The 24,855-nt window shown below is 44.0% G+C and overlaps 1 protein-coding gene across 1 annotated transcript; it reads right to left on the bottom strand.

Annotated features, from left to right (window-relative positions):
• Positions 1-6,241: 6,241 nt before the first annotated feature.
• BTN1A1 (butyrophilin subfamily 1 member A1) lies at positions 6,242-16,385 on the bottom strand. Its single transcript, XM_025383287.1, has 8 exons — positions 16,370-16,385; positions 15,365-15,499; positions 14,796-15,143; positions 11,485-11,766; positions 9,849-9,998; positions 8,707-8,727; positions 8,595-8,621; positions 6,242-8,166 (listed from the first exon to the last, which is right to left on the bottom strand). Exons 2-8 carry the CDS (start codon positions 15,441-15,443, stop codon positions 7,493-7,495), a joined length of 1,581 nt encoding a protein of 526 aa, XP_025239072.1. The 5' UTR covers positions 15,444-15,499; positions 16,370-16,385; the 3' UTR covers positions 6,242-7,492.
• Positions 16,386-24,855: the final 8,470 nt, after the last annotated feature.

Here is a 24,855-nt window from a genome sequence, read left to right as displayed (position 1 = left end):
TGTCTTTGAAAACAATACTCTGGGCGTGGCACAGTGGCTCATGCCTGTAATCCCAGCACTTTGGAAGGCCCAGGAGGGCAGATGGCTTGAGCTCAGGAGTTCAAGACCATCCTGGGCAACACAGGGAGATCCTGTCTCTAAAACAAACAAACAAACAAAGAAACAAAAAATAGCCAGTCTGGGCGACAGAGTGAGACTCTATTTCTTTTTCTTTTCTATTCCTTTTTTTTTTTTTTTTTTTTTTTTTTGAGATGGAGTCTTGCTCTGTCGTCAGGCTGGAGTGCAGTGGCACGATCTAGGCTCACTCCAACCTCTGCCTCCCTGGTTCAAGCAATTCTCCTGCCTCAGCCTTCAGAGTAGCTGGGACTACAGGTGCACGCCACCACACCCAGCTAATTTTTGTATTTTTTGTAGAGATGGGGTTTCACTATACTGGGAAAGATGGTCTCGATCTCTTGACTTCATGATCTGCCTGCCTTGGCCTCCCAAAGTGCTGGGATTTCAGGTGTGAGCCACCACACCTGGCTGTGAGTCTCTATTTCAAAACCAAACCAAACCAAACCAAACAACACTCTGGTCTTTGTGGGTAACTGACCATAGAGGCAAGGGTTGAAGCAGGTGCAACATAAAAAATCCAGGTAAGAAGTGATGATGGCTTAGGGAGCTAGTGGTAAAGAAGGAAAGAAGTGCTCATGTCCGGGATATGTTTTGAAGGCAGAGCTGACAGGACTTACTAGGCGTTTGGAGGTGGAAAATGAGATAAAAAGAGGAATTAGTGCTTATGCCTATATTTTTGGATCGAGGAAATGGATGACAATTAGAGTCATTAATGGAGTGGAAAAGATTAAGTAAGGTGTAAATTAGTCAGAGGGAATCTAGAGTTGTACTTTGGTTCCCTTAAATTTGAGGTACCTATTATTTATCACAGAGAAGATGTTCAAGAGGCAGTAGAATAAGTAAGGCCATCTGGAAACCACGTTGGGGCCAGAGTCATCAATTCAGGAGTAGTGAGCCGATAGGTGAGAGTTAATGCTGCAGACCTAGAGAAAAATTCAGTCTTCAGCGGCTCTTGAAAGGATTAAAAGGCTTTAAACAACAATAAACTCATCAGAACTGCAATTCAACAACTACAACAATGTAACAGTGTCTCACTGTGGTTATTATAATCCAAAGCCACTGTCCTGACACTTGATTATCTTCCACTGCTGTTTTGCTGTTTGAATGGAACTGGTGGCTGCCTTCACCTCTCTCTCTTAGAAGAACATGAGGCCAAATTCTTGTATAGTCCAGCACAAGGTCTTTCTGTGGCAGTGGCTTGATGTTATGTTAACTTTCTTACCTCCTACTGGTTCTAAGTTGTATACTGCTTTGTAAACTAACACAAGATTTGCTCAGCTTATAAGATTGTTTGAAAGTCATTTTCTGGACAGTGTACTTTGTACCTAACCAACACCATGGACCCTGGAGTCAGACGGCCTGGAGTCAAATCTCATCTCTGCTTACTCTCCAGCAGGTAATAGAAGCCATTTTATCTCTCTGCTCCTCAGACTCTTTATTTGTAAAATGGAAACTGCACTGATACCTACCTACCTTCTAGGGGTCTGAAAAATGGCAGGAATTACAGCATGCAAAATACAGGACCTGATGCATAATAAGTACTTTGTTACTGCTAATACTATGAGTATGCATATTCAGTCGCTACATAAATGCATTTTGCACAGTTATCAAAATTTGGAGATATTTCTCTTTCTTTCTTTCTTTCTTTTTTTATTCTTGAGACAGAGTCTCGCTGTGTCACCCAAGCTGGAGTGCAATGGTGCAATCTTGGCTCACTGCTACTGCTGCCTCCTAGGTTCAAGCGATTCTCCTGCCTTAGCCTCCCGAATAGCTGGCACCACATGTGTGGGCCACCACGCTGGGTTAATTTTTGTAATTTTAGTAGAGACGGGATTTCGCCATGTTGGCCAGGCTGTTCTTAAACTCCTGACCTCAGGTGATCCACTGTCTCAACCTCCCAAAGTGCTGGGATTACAGGCATGAGCCACCGCACCCAGCGAGATATTCCTCTAGAAAGACTCTTATTACTTCAACTAAGATCTTCAATCCCGAGTAGATGCATAATATTTTGAAGCACACATGCAGCCTGTTCTTAAACAGTAAAGTGCACATGAATCACCATGTTGTTAAATGTAGTTTCTGATTCAGGAGGTCTCAGTGGGACCTAAGGTTTTTGGTTCTAACAAGCCAGTTCAGAATCAGCATGAGTAGCAATGCTTTAAAGTATGCAGGGAATCCCTATGCAGTGTTCTCCTCCATGGTCAGCCAGTCTTCTATGATGGATGATTGTTGCTCATCTGACCTTTCCTTGGAAGTTCTTGGCACCACATATATATATATAATATATATAAAATACATAATAGATTATAATATATAATATATATTATATATAATATGTAATATATGTGTGTATATATTTTGTGTGTGTGTGTGTGTATATGTTTTAAATGAAAGGATAAACCCAAATATTGGCATTGGTCATGTTTGAGTGATGAGATTTTGGACGATTTTTACTTTGTAAAATACATTTTCATGTATTTTCAGGAAAATAAGTTATTTCCATTTTAAAATAATACAATGAGAGCAAGAGTAAATGTATATGTAGTTGGGAGTAGACTGTCAAAGACTATTGCAAGAGGGGTATTTGAGGAAATATGAGTGCTGTCTGTAGGCAGAAGAGACATGACTCAAGATGTGTGGAGGAATGGCATGGAAGAGCTGCTATTGATTAGGGAATAGGGAAGTAGTTCAGTTATTTTTCTCACAATCTGAATGTCTGGGTTTAGTTACCTCATAGTCTCTGTTAAATAGAGGCAGGCTCCCAGAAACATGTGACTACCAGAGCTGGCATTTGGCAGTGTGAAATAAAGTCAGCTGTTATCATTTTAGGGGTATGTGCATTTTTAGTATGATTTTTAGTTGTAGGGTGGAAAGGTGTTTGTTTCTAGATTAAAAAAAAAATCAGACATTAGCAAATACTTCAGTTAGTTTCAGTGCTTTTGAAATCACAGTGTCACCTACTTTGCCTGGGTGACTAACACAGGCTTTGGTAAAGCATTGGCGATGCAACATTTCTTGTCTTTTAGAAGATTTGGAAATAAGGCCAGACATACTGAGACTGATAATTTCCTTATCTCTGGGGCACAGTTCTTATAGCTGGTGCCACCAGGACAGGGAGCCAAAGGCAGGTTCTTAGCTCTAGCACATAAATTATTTTATTTATTTATTTATTTATTTATTTGTTTGTTTGTTTATTTATTTATTTTTGAGGCAGTGTCTGGCTCTGTCCCCCAGGCTGGAGTGCAGTGGAATGATGTTGGCTCACTGTGACCTCTGCCTCCCAGGCTCAAGCCATCCCCCAACCTCAGCCTCCCGAATAGATGGGACTATAGGCGTGTGTAACCATGCCTGGCTAATTTTTATATTTTTAGTATAGACAGGGTTTTGCCATGTTGACCAGGCTGGCCTCAGAACTCCTGGCCTCAAGCGATCCGCCCGCCTTGGCCTCCCCAATGTGCTGGGATTACAGTTGTGAGCCACTGCGCCTGGCCCACATAAATTCTTTCTAAGGGGTGTGTCTGGCTGGAGCTGGAGGGAAAAAGGAAGGAGGACATGGTATCTCCTAAGAATCTACCACAAGCTCAGTACTGTGCCCAGTGACCATTTTCCTGGAAGGTCATGGGGAAAAAGGAAAGAAGAGTCATAGAGCTGATTATAATCTGTGACTGTTCTTTTTCCCTACTCTCAGAGGGGGATTTCTGTGGCAGTCCATCTATTCTGGGTGAGGTTTAGAGATACATTTTAGGGTATACATTACACATTAAATCAGTAAACTACTGCCTGTGGTTCTTAAATATTTACTATTTTTAATAGAATGATTATGAATTGGTTTTGTTTTTACTTTGGCATGAAATCTATTCAGAATGGGGGTAAGGAAGGTGTTGAGGTAAAGGCTTGTATCTAAATACACACTTGAATGTAATGCATAACCCCAAGTGAATTCCCATTTGACCCCCTTTTCTCTCCCCTCAGCTCCAGAAACAAGCCCATTTTCCTCTTTCTGGTTGATACCATCCATTCTTCAACTTGAGAGTCCTCTTCTCTGTGGCCCACACTAGAATGCAATGCAGGCTCACAGCTTCTCCACTGCCTACTTGCCCCTAAAACAAATAGAATGCTTTGGAGGATTTTAATATTGCAGACATAGGTGTTGGATTTAAGCAAGTAAGTGCAGGGAGGATTATAATATATCCTGAAAGTATTAGAGTGGTATTTAGTTTCATGATGCATCATAATGTATTATAAATAGATCGAGCAATTTGTTTTAGTTCCTTTTTTAGTCTTGTCTTTCATCTTCTTGGAATCCCAGTTTCATTCAAACATCCCTTTTAAATCCAGGGACTGATGCTACTAAGCCTCCTCCTTCCTTCAGTAGAGTTTACTCTTGATTTTATCCAACCTATCCTGCAAATACATGTTTACTGATTTATTATAAAGGATATTACAAAGTATACAGATGAACAGCTAGATGGAAAATATGTATAGGGCAAGGTGTGTGGGAAGGGGCATGCAGCTCCCAATCCTTCTCTGTGCACACACCGCCCTCCAGGAACCTCCAGGTGTTCAGCTATCCAAAGGGCCACAATGCCAGTGGCTACCTACCCTCCGCCCCTGTTTGGGTGGTGACTCCATTTCTACTACTGTAAAGGTATCCTGATTGATGGTATAGGTAAGAGAAGCCAGCTCTTTAAATTAACAGTACTTTTCCAAGAGGAGGAAATGTTTGGGAAATCTTTAATGGTAAGGCCTTGCAATTAAAGGAAGAAAAATGGGGTGGGTGATCTTTGGAAATTATTTGATATAGTTTGGATCTGTGTCCCCACCCAAATCCCATGTTCAACTGTAATCCCTAATGTTGGAGGTGTGGCCCGTTGGGAGGTAATTAGATAATGGGGGCAGTTTCTTGTGAGTGGTTTAGCACCATCCCCTCAGTGCTATATTTTTTTCTTTTTCTTTTTTTCTTTTTTTCTTTTTGGAGATGGAGTCTCTCTCTGTCGCCCAGGCTGGAGTAAAGTGAGTGGCATGATCTCGGCTCACTGCAACCTCTGCCTCCCAGGTTCAACCGATTCTCCTGCCTCAGTCTTCCGAGTAGCTGGGACTACAGACATGTGCCACCACGCCGGCCTAATTTTTTTGGTATTTTTAGTAGAGACAGGGTTTCACCATGTTAGCCAGGCTGGTCTTGAACTCCTGACCTCAGGTGATCTGCCCACCTCGGCCTCCTAAAGTGCTGGAATTACAGGCGTGAGCCACTGTGCCTGGCCAGTGCTATTTTTGTGATAGTGAATGAGTGACTAATTATGAGATCTGATTGTTTAAAAGTGTGTAACACATCCCCTGCTCCCCCCGCCTCCTCCCCTATCCCTGCTTCTGTCTTCCTTCTGCCACGGCCATTAAGACTTGCCTGCTTCCCCTTCGCCTTCTGCCATGATTGTAAATTTCCTGAGGCCGCCCCAGAAGCTGAGCAGAAGCTGTCATGCCTACAGAACTATGAACCAATTAAACTTCTTATCTTTTTTTTTCTTTTTCTGAGACAGAGTCTTGCTGTGTCACCCAGGCTGGAGTGCAATGGTACGATCTCAGCTCATTGCAACCTCTGCCTCCCGGGTTCAAGTGATTCTCCTGCCTCAGCCTTCTGAGTGCTGGGATTACGGGTGCCTGCCACCACACCTGGCTAATTTTTGTGTTTTTAGTAGAAGTGGGGTTTCACCATGTTTGTCAGGCTGGTCTCAAACTCGTGACCTCGTGATCCACCCGTCTCGCCTCCCAAAGTGCTGGGATTACAGGCGTGAACCACCATGCCCGGCCTAAACTTCTTATCTTTATAAATTACCCAATCTCAGGTATTTCTTTACAGAAATATATGAATGGACTAACACAAAATTGTTCCTGAGTTGAGATTCTGTATTCCTGCTTGAAGACCGTTGGTAAGTAGTTGTTCCCTCATGAGGCATCAGCCCCTATGTGCACCTGCCCTGGTGAACCCACTGCCATCAGGCCTAGAGATGAGCCTTAGACCACATACAATGACAAAGCTTTGGACAGCTACATTCCCATGCAAGTTTCTTTCCCTATGTTTTATTATGTTTCAGTTCACATAAAGAAAGGTTAAGAGGCTGCTCTTAGCAATCAGACAAATTTATTTATTAGGTAAAGACAATGAGCAACATCTATCCTGGAAAATGGAGAATACGATGGAAATGGAAGGTGTAAGCCTGGAGTTCATTGGCAAGACAAGCCACATGTATACAGGAAAGTGCTCAGGGGCAAATACACAGGTGCAGTCAGTCCAGCTGTGCTAAACACAATAATGCAGCATTCAGGGGACCCCGAGGAGAGGCAGCATGTAGGAAAGCTGGGTAGGGAAACAGTGAAAGGTGCACAGTGTGGAAATGGAGGCAGTTAAAGCTAACCGAAGGTGTGCGTAAGGGGTTTGGGCATTGAGATGAGGGCTGAGGTGACATAAAGTTGAGATGGTGGCTGATCAAGTAATGATATCACTGAAGGATGATTTCTAGGAATGTCTTTGAAATGGAGAGATGCTATAACAAAAAGAAGAGGACAACTGGAAACTTGTGGAGTCAACAAACTGAGGGTGGAATGATGTCCAGGCAAGGGAGAAACAGGAGGGCGCAGAGAAAGGAATAGGGCACAAAGGACAGCGGTGCAAACAACTTTCGAATTTTGTCAAAAATTCTCTCCTCTATCACACTTTCTGCCTGACCCTTCATCCCTGCTCATCTCAGTTCTTCTCTGCTCCCCCTTTTCCAGAGCTCAGCACCCATAGAAGTGGGGCCAGTCTCCTCTATCCTATGGGACATGGCTTAGAAAATTTGAGATATAGGCTGTGAAAACTCTGTGGGTGAGCCAGGTGTTCATCATGTGCCTGGGTTCACCTCACTTCCCTCCATCATAATGTTCCCTCCAAGTTCCTTTATGGGATTTCAGCCTGAGATTGTCCTTCCGCAGCATATTTTGAATTTTCCACTTGCCTAAAGCCTGTTTTTCCACATACCCTTATCCTGGATACCAAGACATTTCAACCACAACCCCGTGCTAACCTGACCCGATCTCGATCCCTAATCTGTCCTTTGAGTTTGCTCCAAGTAGTTTCCTATAGGTTCTAGTCTTAAGGGATTAGGAGAACACAAGAAGCAGTTTGAGTCACCCCTCCATCCCCCAAATATTGGTACAGAAACAGATTCGGAAGGTGTAATCCCCACCCTCTCTAGCAGCAGTAATGCAACCTTCACAGGATGAATTAATCGCCACCCAACAGGAAGAAACAGGCTGGGTGAAGCTGGCTGGTGAAGCCTCAGAAGGCTATGGAGGAGAGGGGTTAGAGGAAAGGAAAACAGATGAGCTGGGATATTCCTCAAGGTGCCCCTTGGCTGGGTTGGGTAAGGATTAGCTTAGAATGGAGTGTGTCTGCATCTGCAGAGGCAGAGTCCTCCCCTATGGGGGACAATGGGATCTCCTTAGAAAGGTCCTGGGCATTAGCAATGACTGTGACCGCCTCAGGCCTATCAGCGATTGGGCAGATGGTCAGGGGCTTTTTACCACAGGACCATAGGCAAAAGAAGGGCCGGAGGGGGCCAGAGAAAGAGACGTTGGAGAAAGTATAGATATGAGATCCATCATTCATGTTGTAGAAGGAGATGTCTCCTGATTCATAGTCTAGGAAAATCCCAACTTGGCGTGGGGGCCCTGCCAATGGGAGAGGGGTCCGGAGAGGAGTGAGGGCCCAGTACCCATTTCCATACAACTCTACAGCCCAGAACCCATTCTCAGGAGTCATGGGGTCGAATCCTTTCTTCATCACATTCTCCCTACACACGCCGATTGCCCAGTCAGTCCTGTCTCCCACCTCCACCTCCCAGTAATGCCTTCCTGAGGTGAAGGTCTCACGGCCCAACACACAGGGCCAGGAGTCAAATCTCTCTGGTTTCTCAGGCAGTTTCTGACGTGAATCTTCCAGTCGAACAGATTTTGAATCCTCATAAAGAAAGAGGTGGGGATGAGCTGTGTCTGGGTCCAGAGTCACATCAACTGGAAAGAAAGAAACAGCAGGTCTGACATCAGTGAATATTACAGGTTGCAGGACTGTCTTTCCTTCTCCTAAAAAACAGAGCACTGTTGTTGGAGGTGACAGGTCTCCTGGAGGTGGGGAGATGTTTGGCCTGCTCATGGGCCTCCATTCACCACAGAATCCCCCTTTACCAGCAGCCAGAGGGTGATGTAAGAGCTGACTGTGCCTAGGGTCTAATGGGACTCTGCTGGAAGGGGCTTGTCTCCTGGCCATCTTCCGAGGGTTCTCTGTGTGCCTCACAGAAACTATTAAGGCCATTTGTCATCACTGGTTTCCTTCCTGTCCTCATCACTAAAGTGTGTTAGTGTTTTCATTTCCAAGTATCATAGCACTTTGAATTCTTAGGGGATAGAGCCTCAGAGCCCTAGAGAAGTTCAGAGCCACTGACCTGCATGCAATGTAGCCTTTTTCCATTCTGCAACAAAAGAGAAAGATAGTCATTGACAGGTTATATAATAGAGAAAACTCTGTGGGTGAAATAATAAGAAGACAGAACTTACTGAGTTCTTCCAGGAGTCTCTCTGGAAAACAAACAAAAATACCTCAATGTATAGTGGATGTAAAGGAGGGGACAAAACTCGTGTGGGAAACACACAAAGGAGGAACTGTTTAATTCATGACTACTTGAATATTGAAGCATTGCCAATAAATCAAGAACAAGGATTTTGTTTTGCTTTGTTTTTGAAGAAAGATGCAGGAAGTTCCTACATATTGGAACTGGCTTGGGATCAGATTTTTTTTTTTTTTCTTTTTAGATGGAATCTCATTCTGTCACCCAGTCTGGAGTGCACTAGTGCAATCTCAGCTCACTGTAACCTCCACCTCCCAGGGTCAAGCAATTCTGCTGCCTCAGCCTCCTGAGTAGATGGGACTACAGGTGTGCACCACCATCCTGGCTAAATTTTGTATTTTTAGTAGAGACAGGGTTTCACCATGTTGTCTGGTCTGGTCTTGAACTCCTGACCTCATGTGATCCACCCACCTCGGCCTCCCGAAGTGCTGAGATTACAGACATGAGCCACTGCACCCAGCCTCAGATCTTTAATAATAAGATTGGTATGGGGTAATTGAGTTAAAAGTGGGAGTAGGGTCTGAGGGTGGGTAGTGAGTAAACATCAGGCCTGATAATCTTGATTAGACTCTGCCTATGCCTCAAACCTCTGTGCTTCTTCATATTGGCATCTGTGACTTCAGGAGCCTTATGATTCCTTCCAATTTTCAGAATTCTAGAATCAAGTATCTTCTTCTTTTTTTGAGATGGAGTCTTACTCTGTTGCTCAGGCTAGAGTGCAATGGCATGATCTTGGCTTACTGCAACCTCCGCCTCCCAGGTTCAAGCAATTCTCCTGCCTCAGCCTCCCAAGTAGCTGGGATTACAGGCACCCACCACCAAGCCTGGCAAATTTTTGTATTTTTAGTCGAGATGGAGTTTTGCCATGTTGGCCAGGCTGATCTCGAACTCCTGACCTCAGGTGATCCACCTGCCTGGGCCTACAAAACTACTGGGATTATAGGTGTGAGCCACCATGCCCGGCCTCAAATATCTTCCTGTCATCCTAAAGGAAGTCATTCTAAAGGACTTGGATCCAGTCTGCCTCTGAAGCACTCCTGACACGTAGCCCTTGTGGATTCTATGATGTACCTTTAGAGCTGAATTCATTCCTCCTCTCTCTGGATCTTTGGTTGTATAGTCTCCAAGTGAAAAATATGGACCCAATGGTGAGAAGTCCTAGAACCATCAGGATGACAGCCACAGCCACTATCCAAGGAGTCAGGCTTGGGATGGAGGAAGCTAAAACAAAATCCCCAAGAAGGACATTAGTTGAGAAACACTGAGCAAGTCTGGCTTTTCTCCAGTTTCCAAAGAAGGGTAGAACAGGTGATGGCCTGGACCACTCTCCTCCCTCTTATAGCAAAAAAATAGTCACTCCAATGCCACTCTAAAATTTTCAGAAAAAAAATTGACTTCAAGCAGGAGTCAGCAGAGAAAGAGAGAAATATGAAGAGTAATTTGAGGACAGGATCTGTGAAATAATAAATATAATGGACAAATTCATGTCATTATGGAAATTCCTCCTTAACTATCAGTGCACAATGGGAGCCAAGAGGATGAAGGAGGTAAATAAGGAAGGGGAAATGTGCCTCTGTATGTAACAGAATGGGACTCATTGACCAAAGAATAAGGAAAGTTCCTGCCTGAACCAGAGACAGTATCTGGGGAATAATGAGAGGATTTGCTTTCCTGAGGACCCTGGAAACCTAGACAGAGCTCTAGCACGGGATGGGAGGGAGAAGTGGGTATGGGTGGAAATGGCAAAAGTAGAAAAGTAGCTTAGTCTTTTTTTTTTTGAGACAGAGTCTCGTTCTGTCACCCAGGCTGGAGTGCAGTGGCGCGATCTCAGCTCACTGCAAGCTCTGCCTCCCAGGTTCACGCCATTCTCCTGCCTCAGCCTCCTGTGTAGCTGGGACTACAGGCACCTGCCACCATGCCCGGCTAATTTTTTTGTATTTTTAGTAGAAGCGGGGTTTCACCGTGTTAGCCAGGATGGTCTCGATCTCTTGACCTCATGGTCCGCCCATATCGGCCTCCCAAAGTGCTGGGATTACAGGTATAAGCCACCGCGCCCGGCCAATTTAGTCTTTTTGTTTACTTGAGGCGAGAAGGCTCTGGATCAGGAAGGTCTCCAGGGACAAAGCTTCTCTATCTCACTTAGATCTCCTAAAATGGAAAATCTGGAATTTCGCTGGGTGCAATGACTCACACCTATAATCCCAGCACTTCGGGAGGCCAAGGCAGGTGGATTGCTTGAGGCCACAAGTTCAAGACCAACCTGGGGAACATGGGGAAACCCTGCCTTTGCTAAAAATACAAAAAATTAGTTGGGCATGGTGGTGTGCACTTGTCATCCCAGCTGTTCTGGAGCTGAGCCAGGAGAATCGCTTGAACCTAGGAAGCGGAACTTGCAGTGAGCTGAGATCATTCTGCTGCTGCCCTTCTGTCTGGGCAACAGAGTGAGACACTGTCTCAAAAATTAAATAGATAAATAATCTGAGATCAAAATAAATAGATAAATTTATATGAGATCAAGGTAGATTTATGTCTTCAGTATCTTAACTCTTCTAATAAAGTTGATGGGGTTCCTTTAAGTCAGTGGACAAGAGCTTAGGTGGGGAAAGTAGAGAACTCTGCCATGAGGTCACATCTGGGCAGGTGTCCCAGGTGGTATGGCTCTGAAGCTCTGTCAACATAGGAATCCAGCAGCATTGGTTCCACTAACCTGGTATGAATATTTCTACTTCCTTCTCCTGGCCAAGAAGGAGATTCTGGATGTAGCAGGACACATTTTTCACGGAAGTGTCTCTGATGATCATTGAAGCAGCCACAGTGAACAAACCTTCTTCATCGGGATTCCTAGACTCTGATGTAGATGGAAACTTCTCTCCCTTGGAAGTTCTCCACTGCACCTGGGGCTCTGGGTACCATCCCACTGAGGTGCACTCGAGCCAGATTTCTCCATTTTCTTGAACTTGCATACTGATGTGAGGGTCAGAGCCCAGAGCTATGGAGAGAGAATTAATGTTTTAGTGGACCCCTTTTGAGAGCCTTATAACCATAGAGGTACATAGTTTGAGAAAGAGAGAGAGAGAGAGAGAAAGGCACAAGTGGACTAGTAGTGGGAAGAACTCATCTCCATATTTCAATACACAAGGAAACTGAGGGCTAGGCACAGTGGTTTCTGTCTGTAATATCAGCACTTTGGGAGGCTGAGGCAGGATTGCTTGAGTCCGGGAGATCAAGACAGCCTTGGCAACATAATGAGACCCCATCTCTTTGGGCATGGTGGTTCTTGCCTGTATTCCTAGCTACTTGGGAGGCTGAGGTTGGAGGATTGCTTCAGTTCAGGAGTTCAAGGCTGCAGTGAGCTGTGATGGCACCACTGCACTCCAGCCCAGGTGACAGAGTGAAATGCTGTTTCTAAAAAAGCTTTTTTTTTTTTTTTTTTTAAGGAAATTGAAGTACCAATAAAATGAATTTCATATACCTTATCAGAGAGGGATGCCTTGTTGGGATTAAGCCTTTGAAGTGTTTGCGGCAGTTTGGTGGACAGACTTGGGGGTGCTTGTCCAGCCAGTAGGAACACTAAGACCAATAACTCAGAGGTGGGTTAGTGGTCTAGGTTGAGAGCCTCAGAGCTGACTGATAGCTCTATGGTTGAGAGCATTATGAGAAAGCTTTGGTGGGGAGGAGGAGAACTAGGACTGGGATGAACAGAGGAATATCCTTGAGTAGAGGATTGGAGATTCTTTGACCTGAGATTATAGTTGACAATTTAAGCTTTCTTTATCTATGAGGTTGATTCAGAAATTTTCTTAAATGGTCTCAACTTCATCTTCCCTCATAATTGTGGCCTGCTATATATAAACATAAAGCTGCTTTTCTTGTGTGTTCAGCCTATTTTTTTCTCTAATTCCACATGACACAGAAAAACTGAGTTGCGTAAAAGAGCTCTTCAACACATTTCCACAACCACTGGTTAAAATCCACATTCCAAGAATGTGTGTATATACAAGAATGTATATTCTTTTCTTGGAAGGAGCTGCCACTTTCAGCAGATTCTCAATAGTGTCTGCCACTCATAAAAGGTAACACGTTTTATGCCATCAAATCTCTAGGTTTTTATAATGAACCTTTAAGATACTTCTTCCCTAAAAACAAAATGTCGATATTTAAATTATACATGATGCTGCAACTGGGGGACCCTGTTGTGAAGCAGGGACCCACATTTCACCCAAGTATTTTTCAAACTTTATGTTTACTTGAATATATATCTATGTATATAGATATATATATATATGCATCTAGATATAGATAATACATGCATATATGATATATATGTGAAAGGCAATGTTTGTATATTATATGTTTTAGATCAGTTTAAGGCACAGTGTAGTATCTAATACATCTATAATGTTTTTAGAATTGGCAAGGTCATTTCTCATATATTGTCTAATTTTATTTTATTTTATTTATTTATTTTTTTGAGATGAGTCTCACTCTGTTACCCAGGCTGGAGTGCAGTGGCGCAATCTCAGCTTACTGCAACCTCTGCCTCCCAGGTTCAAGCGATTTTCCTTGAGTAGCTGGGATTACAGGTATGTCCCAGCTAATTTTTTTTTTTTTTTTCGTAGAGATGGGATTTCGCCAAGTTGGCCAGGCTGGTCTTGAATATCCTGATCAAAAGTGATCCACCCGCCTTGGCCTCCCAAAATGCTGGGATTATAGGTGTGAGACACCACACCCCACCTTTTTTTTTTTTTTTTTTTGACAGCGTTTCACTCTATTGTCCAGGCTGGAATGCAGTGGCAACCATCAGCTCACTGTAACCTTGAACTTCTTGGCTCACGAGATCCTCCTGCCTCTCCTTCCTAAAGAGCTGGGATTATAGGAGTTGGCCACTGCTCCCAGACTATTTTATTCTTGAAAAATAATCTTAGATAAAAACATCCTCAGTTTTACAGTTAAAATCAGAAAGAGATTTGCTTGATGTCATTCACTAGGAATTGAAAAAGTCAGACCTCAATGCGTACTTTCCTCCTCAAAGCTTATTATTTTCTTTATCGTTTCCCTTTGAGTTCTGGCTTGAAACAAAAAAGGGAACAAGAAGAGAATCTTTTCTATATGAATCAGGAATGTGACAAATAGCCATGCTCTCTAATCTTAGGATGTCAGTCTTTAGAAACTAATCCATAAGCCAGCCTTAAAGTGTGTGGTATGCTTACCACAGCCATAAGGTGTGTAATGGTGAAAAATACAATTTAAATGTACAATTCAGGGACTCAATGAAGTAAATTATGGTGTACTTGTATAAAAAGACTGTTACATAACTCTTATATATATTTAATTATTTCATGAAGAAATGCTTACCCTATTATTGAAAAAGGGCTGGAGATAATTGAAATACAGTTCTACAATAAAGACATTGCACTGCTCTCTCTGTGTTCAACTCAAAACCCTTTCTCACTGATCTACTGTAGGACCTTCAGTACCTTCTAGCTGTGGAGTCCTAATCAGGGGAAAGCAAAGAGATAAGACAAGTCTGCCTTTCTTCATGGTCCAGTACACAGCCCTCCTGTGCAAATAACTCACAGTCGTCCTTCCTGTGTCCAACTATCACCAAACACCTGCAAGTTAGCTCACTGCAACCTTTGCCTTATAGATACTGCACAAAGCTCTCTTCAACAGACAGCATAAAAACTATTCTATAAATTCTCCAGCAAGCCTTTGTTTCCTGGCAGTCAGTTTCTCTTTTGCTGATCCTGCCCTTTTTGCCTCCTCGCAAAGTGTTTTTATACTTTTAAAAGTAAATCTGCCTTTACAACTGTCTCGGTAAATTCTTTTACCTGCCCCCCACCCCCTCCCCCACCCCCGTCCCCACCGCGCCTCCGGCCCAGATAGTCGTCCCTCCCCGGCGACATCAACCTAAAGGAGATTTTGAGAATGAATCTGATGGTTTACAAAGTAGCTGATCCATACGAAAGTATATACAGCAGGGGAGTCGTCGGAGAAAGTCAAAGCCCGTCTACTCACCAGCCACCTTCAGATGCACCAGGGCTTCTTCGTAACTTCCATCCTCCCTGAAAAAGCACGTGTACTCCCCGTCGTCAGAGACTCTGACGCCGCGGATCCTCAAGGCCACGCGCCCCTCGGCGATGCCGTCCTGGACCAGCGTCGCCCGCCCGCGGTACTCCGGCATCTGCTCGGCTTCCTGCTCTCGCCCGTCCCTGTGCACCAGCACCGCCGGCGAAACCTTCTTTCGGAACCAGCGCAGCTCCAGGTGCCCGGCGCTCGCGTTCGGGGACAGGCGACAGGGCAGCTCGGCGTCCTCACCCACAACGGCCAGGATGGGCTCCGGGGGTCCAATGACATCAAAGGGAGCTGCGGAAAAACGAGTGGGATGAGACGGGATGTGGATATGGGAACTGCGGACAGACGCGGACCAGATTCCCGCCAAAGCGTAGTGCCCGGTGCTCTCTTCTCCTTTGACAGCTGAGTTTGGATCCAGTGGAGGTCTCCAGGGAGAGCCAAGTGGGATTGTTTATTTCACATTTATTGAGATATTTCAACTATGCAGGCCAGAGAGAGAGAAAGAGACCTACCTGAATCCAGTTTGGGCAGCTGGAGGAGAATGAGGGTGAGCAGACATCTGGGGAGGCCAGAGTTTGGGAAAACTGCCATCTCCCACCTTTCTGGAGCAGCAAGATAACTGATGTGAGTCCCTCAGGAGCTTCAGCCTAGGAGATGAATGGACAGGAAACAGCTACCGGCTCTGTTAACCCTCCGTCTTCCAAAATCCTCTCTACACTTCTTTCCAGCAGGAAGTGTTCTGGTCATTTGCCCCTGAAACCTCCTCTCAGCCTCCATCCCCAGTATAGATTTTTAGTTTACACTGTGATCATCACCTTCCCACCCACCACCCTAACTCTAAAACTTAGGAGAAGGGAACTGTGAGGCATAACACTCATTAGTTGGTTGCACATTGATGAACAAATCTTGGAATCACTGCACTAAAAAAAAAAAAAGTCTCCTTTTTTGTTTTTTGTTTTTTCAGACGGAGTCTTGCTCTGTCGCCCAGGTTGGAGTGCAGTGGCACGATCTTGGCTCAATGCAACCTCCACCTCCTGGGTTCAAGCGATTCTTCTACCTCAGCCTCCCAAGTAGCTGGGACTACAGGCGCACACCACTATGCCCGGCTATTTTTTGTATTTTTAGTAGAGACGGAGTTTCACCATCTTAGCCAGGCTGGCCTCGAACTCTTGACCTCGTGATCCGCCCGTGTTGGCCTTCCAAAGTGCTGGGATTGCAGGTGTGAGCCACAGCACCCAGCCAGTCTTTTTTCAAATACAAGAATTTGGTATTTGCTTTTGGCAATGATAATAAAGATAAGGGTATAAAGGCAGAAATGTACTTCAAGGAAATGAATTGGAGGAGAAGAGAGAAAAGATGGGAAGAGATGGCACAGGAAGCGGGAGCTGAAGCAAGCAAAAGGGCTTGAAGAGTAGAGGGCTAGGACCAAGGAGAAAAGAGCTGGAGAGAGAGAACTATGCTATGCCCTCCTGGCTTCTCACTCCTTCAGGGAACTGAGAGTAACGGCACATACTGACCTGGGTGATCTTGGAGAAAAAGGCACAAGAGGCCACTGCTACCAAGTGAGAAAGTGGCCCCCCGGGCAAAAGTTAAAAGCCAACAGGAAAAGGAAGGGGGAGGTGCTCTCAGGAAAGCCTGCCTCCAGGTGGCCTGGTATATTCACTTTGAGAAAAAAAAGGATATGAAAAGTTTTTCAGAGAGATGGAAAACTGGATTTGTGGTCTTCAGCTCAGTAATCAAAATATGCATTGATGAGCTGGACCAAATGAAAGGGGGAAAAGAGAAAAAAAGAAGAGAGGCAAGGAAACACACAAATGAGATGTGAGGGTGTCAGCCAGTTATTTCCTCTTTCCAAGCCTCAGTTCTTTGATCTCTAAAATGATAATAATGTTGAACATACCTTTCTTGAAGAGGTGTTGGGAGGATTAAATGAGATTAAACAGGTAAACTGCTTAGCACATAGTAGGAACTCAGCAGAGGATAAATTGTTATTCTATTATTATTTATGTGGGTTGAACAATGAAAGCCCAGAGGCCAAGGTAGCAGTAGCCTCTGGCTACAGCCGTCTTGGTTATTGGAGTGTCCACTGAAGGTGCTGTGTCTGTTGGCACAACTCCATTAAGGGCCGGTCTTAAGGGTAGGCTGTGAATGTGCCAGCTCATGAAGTGTAATTCTGTTTATAGGGCCCCAAAGTTGCCTCCCTAACAATTATTTCTCTTGAAGCAACTCATCATGAGACCTACAATTCCTGAATTTATACTAAACCTACCTCTCATTGTTATGAAAAAAATTAAAAATACAGAAAAATATTTTTATGAAATGGAAGTCACACTTAATCTACCAACTAATGATAGCCTCAATTCACATTTTGGCATATTTCCTTCCAAGATTTATTTTATGCTTATGTATATCATAAAAACAATCAATTAGACTTTTTGTGTAACTCAAAATATTGTTAATAGTTGTAAAATTGCCATGGTTGTGGGACATTTGGGATTTTTGTCCTATTATAAATAATACACTTTATATATAAGTCTTTATTTACAAATTGGATAATGTCCTGATAAGCTGTTTGATAAATTTCCAGAAATAGAGTCATCAGATCAAATGGTATAAGAATATTTCTTTTCTCTTTTCTTTTTTTTTGAGACGGAATCTCTCTCTGTCACCTAGGCTGGAGTGCAGTGGTGTAATCTTGGCTCACTGCAACCTCCGCCTCTAGGGTTCAAGGGATTCTCCTCTTGCCTCAGCCTCCCAAGTAACTGAGATTACAGGCCGTGCCACCATGCCCAGCTAATTTTTGTATTTTAGTGGAGACGGGCTTTCACCATGTTGGCCAGGCTGGTCTCGAACTCCTGACCTCCAGTGATCCGCTTGCCTTGGCCTCCCAAAGTGCTGGGAATGAAAGGAGCTGGGCACATTCCTCAGCCCCGGGCTCAAAACTCCCTGAGCCTAGTACAAACACATCCCATCCTCCCATCCCACCACATACCGCCATATATCTCTCAAACTCCCTGAGCCCAGTACAAACACCACCTGGAAAGTCTCTGATAAGGAGACAGCCGTTCAAGGTTACTGAAAGCGTGGGAGCCAAAAGAATTTCTTTGTTCCCCTGCAACTTTCGGGCTATAAAAAGCAAATGCTCGCATTGTTCGGGGCCCTCTTGCATACTGTGTAAAGGAGGGACCAGGTTCGAACTTGTAGTAAAGATCCTTGCCACTTGGCTTTGACTCTGGACTCTGGTGGTCTTCTTTGGGGAACAAACAGTCTGGGCATAACAGGATTACAGGCATGAGCCACCATGCCTGACATGGTATCAGCATATTTCCTTCCTGAAATGTTGAACCCATCACACTCTCAATGTAAGTGCCGTCACCTAATCCCTGCTAGCACTGAGAAGTTATTATTTCACATCCTTACTATTGGGATGGGTCAAGTTAATTATTGTTATTTATTGTGCCTTTATATGATAGTGAGGCTGGAGTTTTTAATATGTTAATTAGACATTTAATACATTCTAGAAATGAGCTTTACAGGCCAGTTGCCCATTGTTTTCAAGACTGGTGCTGGTGCTAGTTCTTAGCAATCTGTGTGAACTTTTAATAACTTAAAAATATCAATCCTGAATTATAGTAACAAACATTCTTCCCAGTTTTGTTATTTATCTTTGAGTTGGAATTGTGATTAAGACGAAAGACAGTTACTCCATTTCACCCACCAGACTGCCAGGAGAATGATCTTTCTGAAATGCTAATCTGATCATATTGCTTTTTGCTTAAAAATCCTTCCACTTCTCCCTAGTGACTTCGGCATCAAGTTTATGCACCTTAATCTGGTTAGGAAAATGCTATAGGTCTAGCTTGATCTGGTCAAGAAAATACTCTGGCAGTCTCCCTGCTTCTTTCCTGAGGGTCTTTTCTCCATTCCCCTTCTCCTTCGCTGCCTATCCACCCACAGGCTGAATTTGAAGTGGGTGTGGTTACCTCAACCCACAATGCCTCTCAGGCCTCCAGATAGCAGTGCTTGCCTTCCCTCTTCCTGAATATTCTGTCCCCTCTTAACTTTTATTTGTTTGTTTGTTTTTTTGAGATGAAGTCTCATTTTATTACCCAGGCTGGAGGGCAGTGGCACAATTTCGGCTCACTGCAACTTCTGACTCCCAGGTTCAAGCGTTTCTCCTGCCTCAGCCTCCCGAGTATCTGGGACTACAGGTGTGCCCCACCACACCTGGCTTTGTTTGTATTTTTTGTAGAGGTGGGGTTTCCCAATGTTGGCCAGGCTGGTTTTGAACTCCTGACCTCAAGTGATACACCCACCTTGGTCTCCCAAAGTGCTGGGATTACAGGTGTGAGCCACCGCGACTGGCCTGTTCCCTCTTATCTTTATGATGAACTTCTATTCTTCCCTCAAAAGCTCATGTAAGGGCTGCACCTTCTGCAATGTCTTTCAGACATTGCATCAAGCAGATGCAACCTCACTTCTAGGGCTTCTCCTGATTAGCCTTTGTCCCCTCCAAGAGAAGTAGACTTTCCTGGAAGATAGGCCAGGTGTATCCTGTGACACTTGGTCCCTTTCTCATGGCAGACACCTGATCTGAGCCCTAGTTTCAGAAGCAGATGTGTTTATTGTCATCTCTTGTTTCCAAGCTTATCTTCCCCTCTTAAACTGAGCTTTTCTAGTTCTTACTCCCTGTCTTCTCATCAGCATATAGACTGAAATATAATTTGTGGCTTTATTCAAACCCATCATTCCTTAGTCTTCCTAGTTTGAGAGGCTCCTGTCCCATTTTCCTCTTCATGCTTAACTTGCTGATCATATCATCTATAATCTATTTCCCCTTCCTCATCTCACTTCTCTTATCGGCCCCTTTCAATGAGACTTTTGTCTCATGCTTTATATTCTCATAAGAGATTGTTTTCAGGGGGACAAAAGAGCTTTTACTTGCAACTTAGGGAGCCATACTGAAAAGAAAGAGTCTGGGGGAAAGAAGAAAGTACTTAGAGCTCAAGCTATTGCATAACAGACACTATTTTGATTGGATAACATCTGGGTCATTTTGACAGAAACCAAGTCATCATCTTACACAATGAAAGACAGGATCTCTAAATTTCCCAAGGTTTAGAGAACAGAACCTCTAGGATGCCCCTAGAATGCCCCTGCCTGTCATGGTTCCTGACTGGGAGAGGCCTTGTGAGGTGGGGCTGCTCTTAGGAAGTTCCTGCTCTTCCCAGGCCCACTGGGAGATGGAAACAAAAACTTCTTCCTTTTAGACATGAAATCATTTGGGCTGAGGAATATAATATGCTTCATATGGAACCTAATGATAAAATGTCAGCATTTATTTCCCCTCCCTGCTTTTCACTATAATCTGTTGAAATTTCTCAGTGTTATCCTCTTGTCAAATTCAATGGTTACTCTCATTCTCATCTTACTTGACTTTCATCACTGAGGCAACCATTTGTGTTTATTTATTGATTGATTGATTTAGAGACAGAGTCTTACTCTGTCACCCAGGCTGAAGTACAGTGGCACAATCTCGGCTTACTGCAACCCTCTGGGTTCAAGCGATTCTCGTGCCTCAGCCTCCCAAGTAGCTGGGATTATAGACATGCGCCACCATGCCCGGCTCATTTTTGTACTTTTAGTAGAGGTGGGGTTTCACTTTGTTGGCCAGGCTGGTCTTGAACTCCTGAACTCATGTGATCTGCCCGCCTTGGCCTCCCAAACTGCTGGGAATACAGGTGCGAGCCACCACGCCTGGTCAATGTCTTTTCTTTTTTTTTTTTTTTTTTTGAGACAGAGTCTCGCTCAGTCACCCAGGCTGGAGTGCAGTGGCCAGATCTCCGCTCACTGCAAGCTCCGCCTCCCAGGTTCACGCCATTCTCCTGCCTCAGCCTCCCGAGTAGCTGGGACTACAGGCGCCCGCCACCTCGCCCGGCTAGTTTTTTGTATTTTTTAGTAGAGACGGGGTTTCACCGGGTTAGCCAGGATGGTCTCGATCTCCTGACCTTGTGATCCGCCCGTCTCGGCCTCCCAAAGTGCTGGGATTACAGGCTTGAGCCACCGCGCCCGGCCTGTCTTTTCTTTTTAAATGTGGTTTTTAAACAGTTTACTGTAGATCAGTTGTGTTATGTGGTACTTATCTACATATTTCTCAAGACAGTATCATATTCTGTCAAAGTAATACATACAAACAGGTTTTTTTTTTTTTTAAAGGACAAAGAGCTTTTAAGAAATGTCAGTCCCACTTCCCACTTCCAACCTATTACTCCTGAATCCCCAGAAACAGCTTCTTTAAGTGCTCAGTTGTTTTATCTGGTACTTATCTGCATGTTTCTAGAGACAATATCATATCTATGCTGCTATTTCTCTATATATACATTTCTAGATATTACTTTTCTATACCCTATTATGATCAATTATGATTTAGCTCTGTTATACCACCAGTAGTATACATCACAACTTCTGTTCCATATTTCCAATACCGTGGCTATGTAACTATAGTTTTACGGGACCAAGTATCATATATGATTACATTTATTTTCATGTACAACCTCTTGTTTTTTTAGGAGTAGGGAGGGGGTGAAATGAATCACTTTTGTTCTTTGTTTAGTTTTCTTTATTCCCCTCACAGGTTTTTCCCACTCCTCTAATTGACTCTAAGCACAGTTTCCATAGTTAAGCATATCAGGTAATTTATCAATCCCCTCTCTTCATTCTTCCCAGAGCAGCACTTTGGTCTTACTTAAAAAGAGATTCTGATTTAGTAGGTCTGGAATAGGACCAGGATTCTCACTGCTGGTTGCTCTGGTCCACAGGTCCACAGGGCAAGATCTACAGCCTACAGCTCTTTTTTTTTTTAATTTCTTTCTTGAGATGGGGTGGGGGGGGTGTAGGGTGCGAGGTTAGGGGGTGGTCTTGCTATGTTGCCCAGACTGGACTCAAACTCCTGGGCTCAAGGGACTTCCCACTTCAGCCTCTCCAGTAGCTAGGATTACAGGCATGTGCCACTGCACCCACTGAGCTATAGCTCTTTATCTTGCTCCTTATTCAGAAGCTTTCTGTGAAGAGGCAGCTACCAGCTCTGCATAAATTATGGAGATGCCTCTGAGGGATGATTCTGGCTCGAGGTCTTAGGCTTGTTTTACATGTGGCCATACTGAGCCAAGACAAAGGACTGGGGTGAATGGGCATCATGTAAATACTGTATTCTTCTGTGGCTTGCTAGTCAGCTTTGTGGTCAGCTGCTCTTTCTTGGGGGCACACACTATTGATATGGTAGTAATAATCAGATATGACCTAATGGCACTTCAACATTGTTATAGTGACATAATTCCACTATTTATCAAGCCCATGTTAAAATTATACATACAGAGTTTATATAATGTTATAATTATAATTTGTATAATTTATGCACAACTGTTTGCGTATGTGAAGGTGGAGGGGAAGTGAAGCGAAGATGGTGTGGAGATGAAGATGGTGGACTTCTGTGTGGAAGAGGGGTTAGCAGGGGTTTGCCCTGGGGAAGCAAAAGGCTGAGAAATGGTGGAGTGTGGACATCCCTGAATTATATTCTTGGAAGTACTTTTGAAATGGAGAGTTCCTAGAACAAGAGCGGTAGACAGGGAACTTACAGGAGCCAATAAATTGAGGTTGGATTGAGCAAGAGAGAAAGAGTTCAGGGAAGGGATCAAGGTTTGTGGACCACTGTTTGAGTTCTGCCCAGAATTTATCCCATTGCAGCCTCTGAGCTGTCTTCCATATCTGTTCATCTTAGTCTTTCTTCCTGTTACCTGGTGGGGTAGATCCTTCCAAAGCAGGTATACATTCTCCCGCGGGAGGACAAGCTATGATAAATGTGAAAATGCAAGACTTAGACATCTTAGGAGCCGCCTACGAATTCATTGTTGTCCTGACTTCATCCTACTTTCCTTTTTTTGGTAGAGACAGGGTCTCAAATATTCTCCATTTTCATATATCCTGAGGCCTTGAGCCCTTGGGAGGAAGGAGCTCAGAATCCTGGAGAAGTGAAGAGCCTCTGACCTGGACACAATTGTGCTCTTTTCCATTTTGCAGTAACAGAGGGGTTTGTAAAAGGTTTGTTGTTTGTGGAACAATAGGGGGGGAAAACTCAGAAGTTTTCAAGCCCTTTGATGAGTGTATTTAGAAAATGAAAAAAATACAATTATCATTTGAGTTAAAGACGTGGGAAGGGAGATGGAATGTGTGCATGAAACATACAATGAAACAACTGTTCCCTTCTGTGAATACCTGATTACTGAAACATTATCAGTAAACCATGAACATGCTTTTTGTTTCAGTTTTTGTTCTTAGAAATCTGTGGGAAGTTCCTTTTGGCTTTAGATGCTAGGAAATTTTGCTGTACCTGGGAACGAAAAGTCTTAGGGCCAAGTTTGGGGTGGGTAGAGTGGCACTGGGAGGATTATAGTGGGCACTGACCTGTGGCCATGCTGAACCTCATCAGCCAGAGCCCCCTGGAACCCAACCAAATGAGTTTATGGATACTTGTTACAGCAGCCTGGATTCCACACCCTGTGGGCAGATCGCACACACCATGGGGAATTGGAAGGTGAAGCACATCACCCACAAGAAAATATAGGAGGAATTTGTTGTAAGTGATTTGGGAGATGTTCAAGGAAGCAATGGATTTATCTGGATGAATATCATCAAGCAGTAGACAATTTTTTTTGTGTTTTTGTTTTTGAGACAAGGTGTCACTTTGTCACCCAAGATGGAGTGCAGTGGCGCCATCTCAGGTCACTGTAACCTCCACCTCTTGGGCTCAAGCGATCCTCCTTCCTCAACCTCCTCAGTAACTGGGATTACAGGCGCATACCATCAAACCCAGCTAATTTTTGTATTTTTGGTAGAGACAGGGTCTCACTATGCTGGTCTCCAACTCCTGGGCTCAAGCCATCCTCCTGCCTCCGCCTCCCAAAGCGCTGGGATTACAGGTGTGAGCCACCGCTCCCGGCCCTATTCCAGTGCTTTTTATTAGGAGGTGGGAAAACAGAGAAGGCTCAAGTTGTAGTTGGTAAAGAAGCAGCAGTTACTCTGGTTAGCCAGGAGAGGGGGATGTATGGTCATTTTGTCTGTGCTCTGGCATGATTATGAAGTGGTCTTGTTTTTATCTCACTCAATCACAGTCACAGAATAGCCTTGTTTGATATTTAGTGCTCTGTGAAGTTTCTTATTTTCAGTAGGAAACACACAGCCTAGCTGGGAGTGCCTGACCTGTTCTCAGCTGATAGCTGTCAGGCCTGCTTTTTTTCTTTCTCAGTCAGAGCCCTCATTCTCTTTCAGGTCTAAAAGGTTTTGGCTTTTTTTTTTTTTTTTTTTTTTTTTTTTTTTTTTTTTTTTTTTTTTTTTTTTTTTTTTAGACAGTCCCACTCTGTACTGCAGGCTGGCGTGCAGTGGCTCGATCTCTGCTCACTGCAACCTCCGCCTCCTCGGCTCAAGCAATTCTCCTGCCTCAGCCTCCTGAGTAGGTGGGATTATAGGCGCCCGCCACCACGCCTGGCTAATTTTTGTATTTTTAGTAGAAATGGGGTTTCACAATGTTGGCCAGGCTGGTCTCAAATTCCTGATCTCAGTTGATCTGCCCACATCGGCCTCCCAAAGTGCTGGGATTACAGGTATGAGCCATTGAGCCTGGCCATATTTGGCTTTTATAACTTTTATTGTCCCTTCCAATTTTGAAAAACTTAGAATCCTTTTCTAGATTCTAGATGTAACATTTAGATGACTTTTGATTGGAAATCATCACAAAGGGTATGAATCCAAGCACATGCTTAAGGTTTAAATCCCCACCAGGATGGAACATTCCTGACAAATAGCCTGGTATGGTGAAATGGATCAGGAAGTAAATTCATCGTTGCTCTGTTTCCCCCCTATTTCATTTCTGAAAGAAAAATTATTGTCTAAATGGGAAGTCTGAGGCATGTTACAGCCACTGAGCAGAGAATCACTCTTAGAGTAAGGG

Source organism: Theropithecus gelada, chromosome 4 (genome assembly GCF_003255815.1).
Source record: "Theropithecus gelada isolate Dixy chromosome 4, Tgel_1.0, whole genome shotgun sequence".
NCBI classification, from domain to species: Eukaryota; Metazoa; Chordata; class Mammalia; order Primates; family Cercopithecidae; genus Theropithecus; species Theropithecus gelada.
The sequence above is the reverse complement of the archived record's forward strand: the minus strand, read 5'-3'. Positions and strand labels throughout refer to the sequence as shown.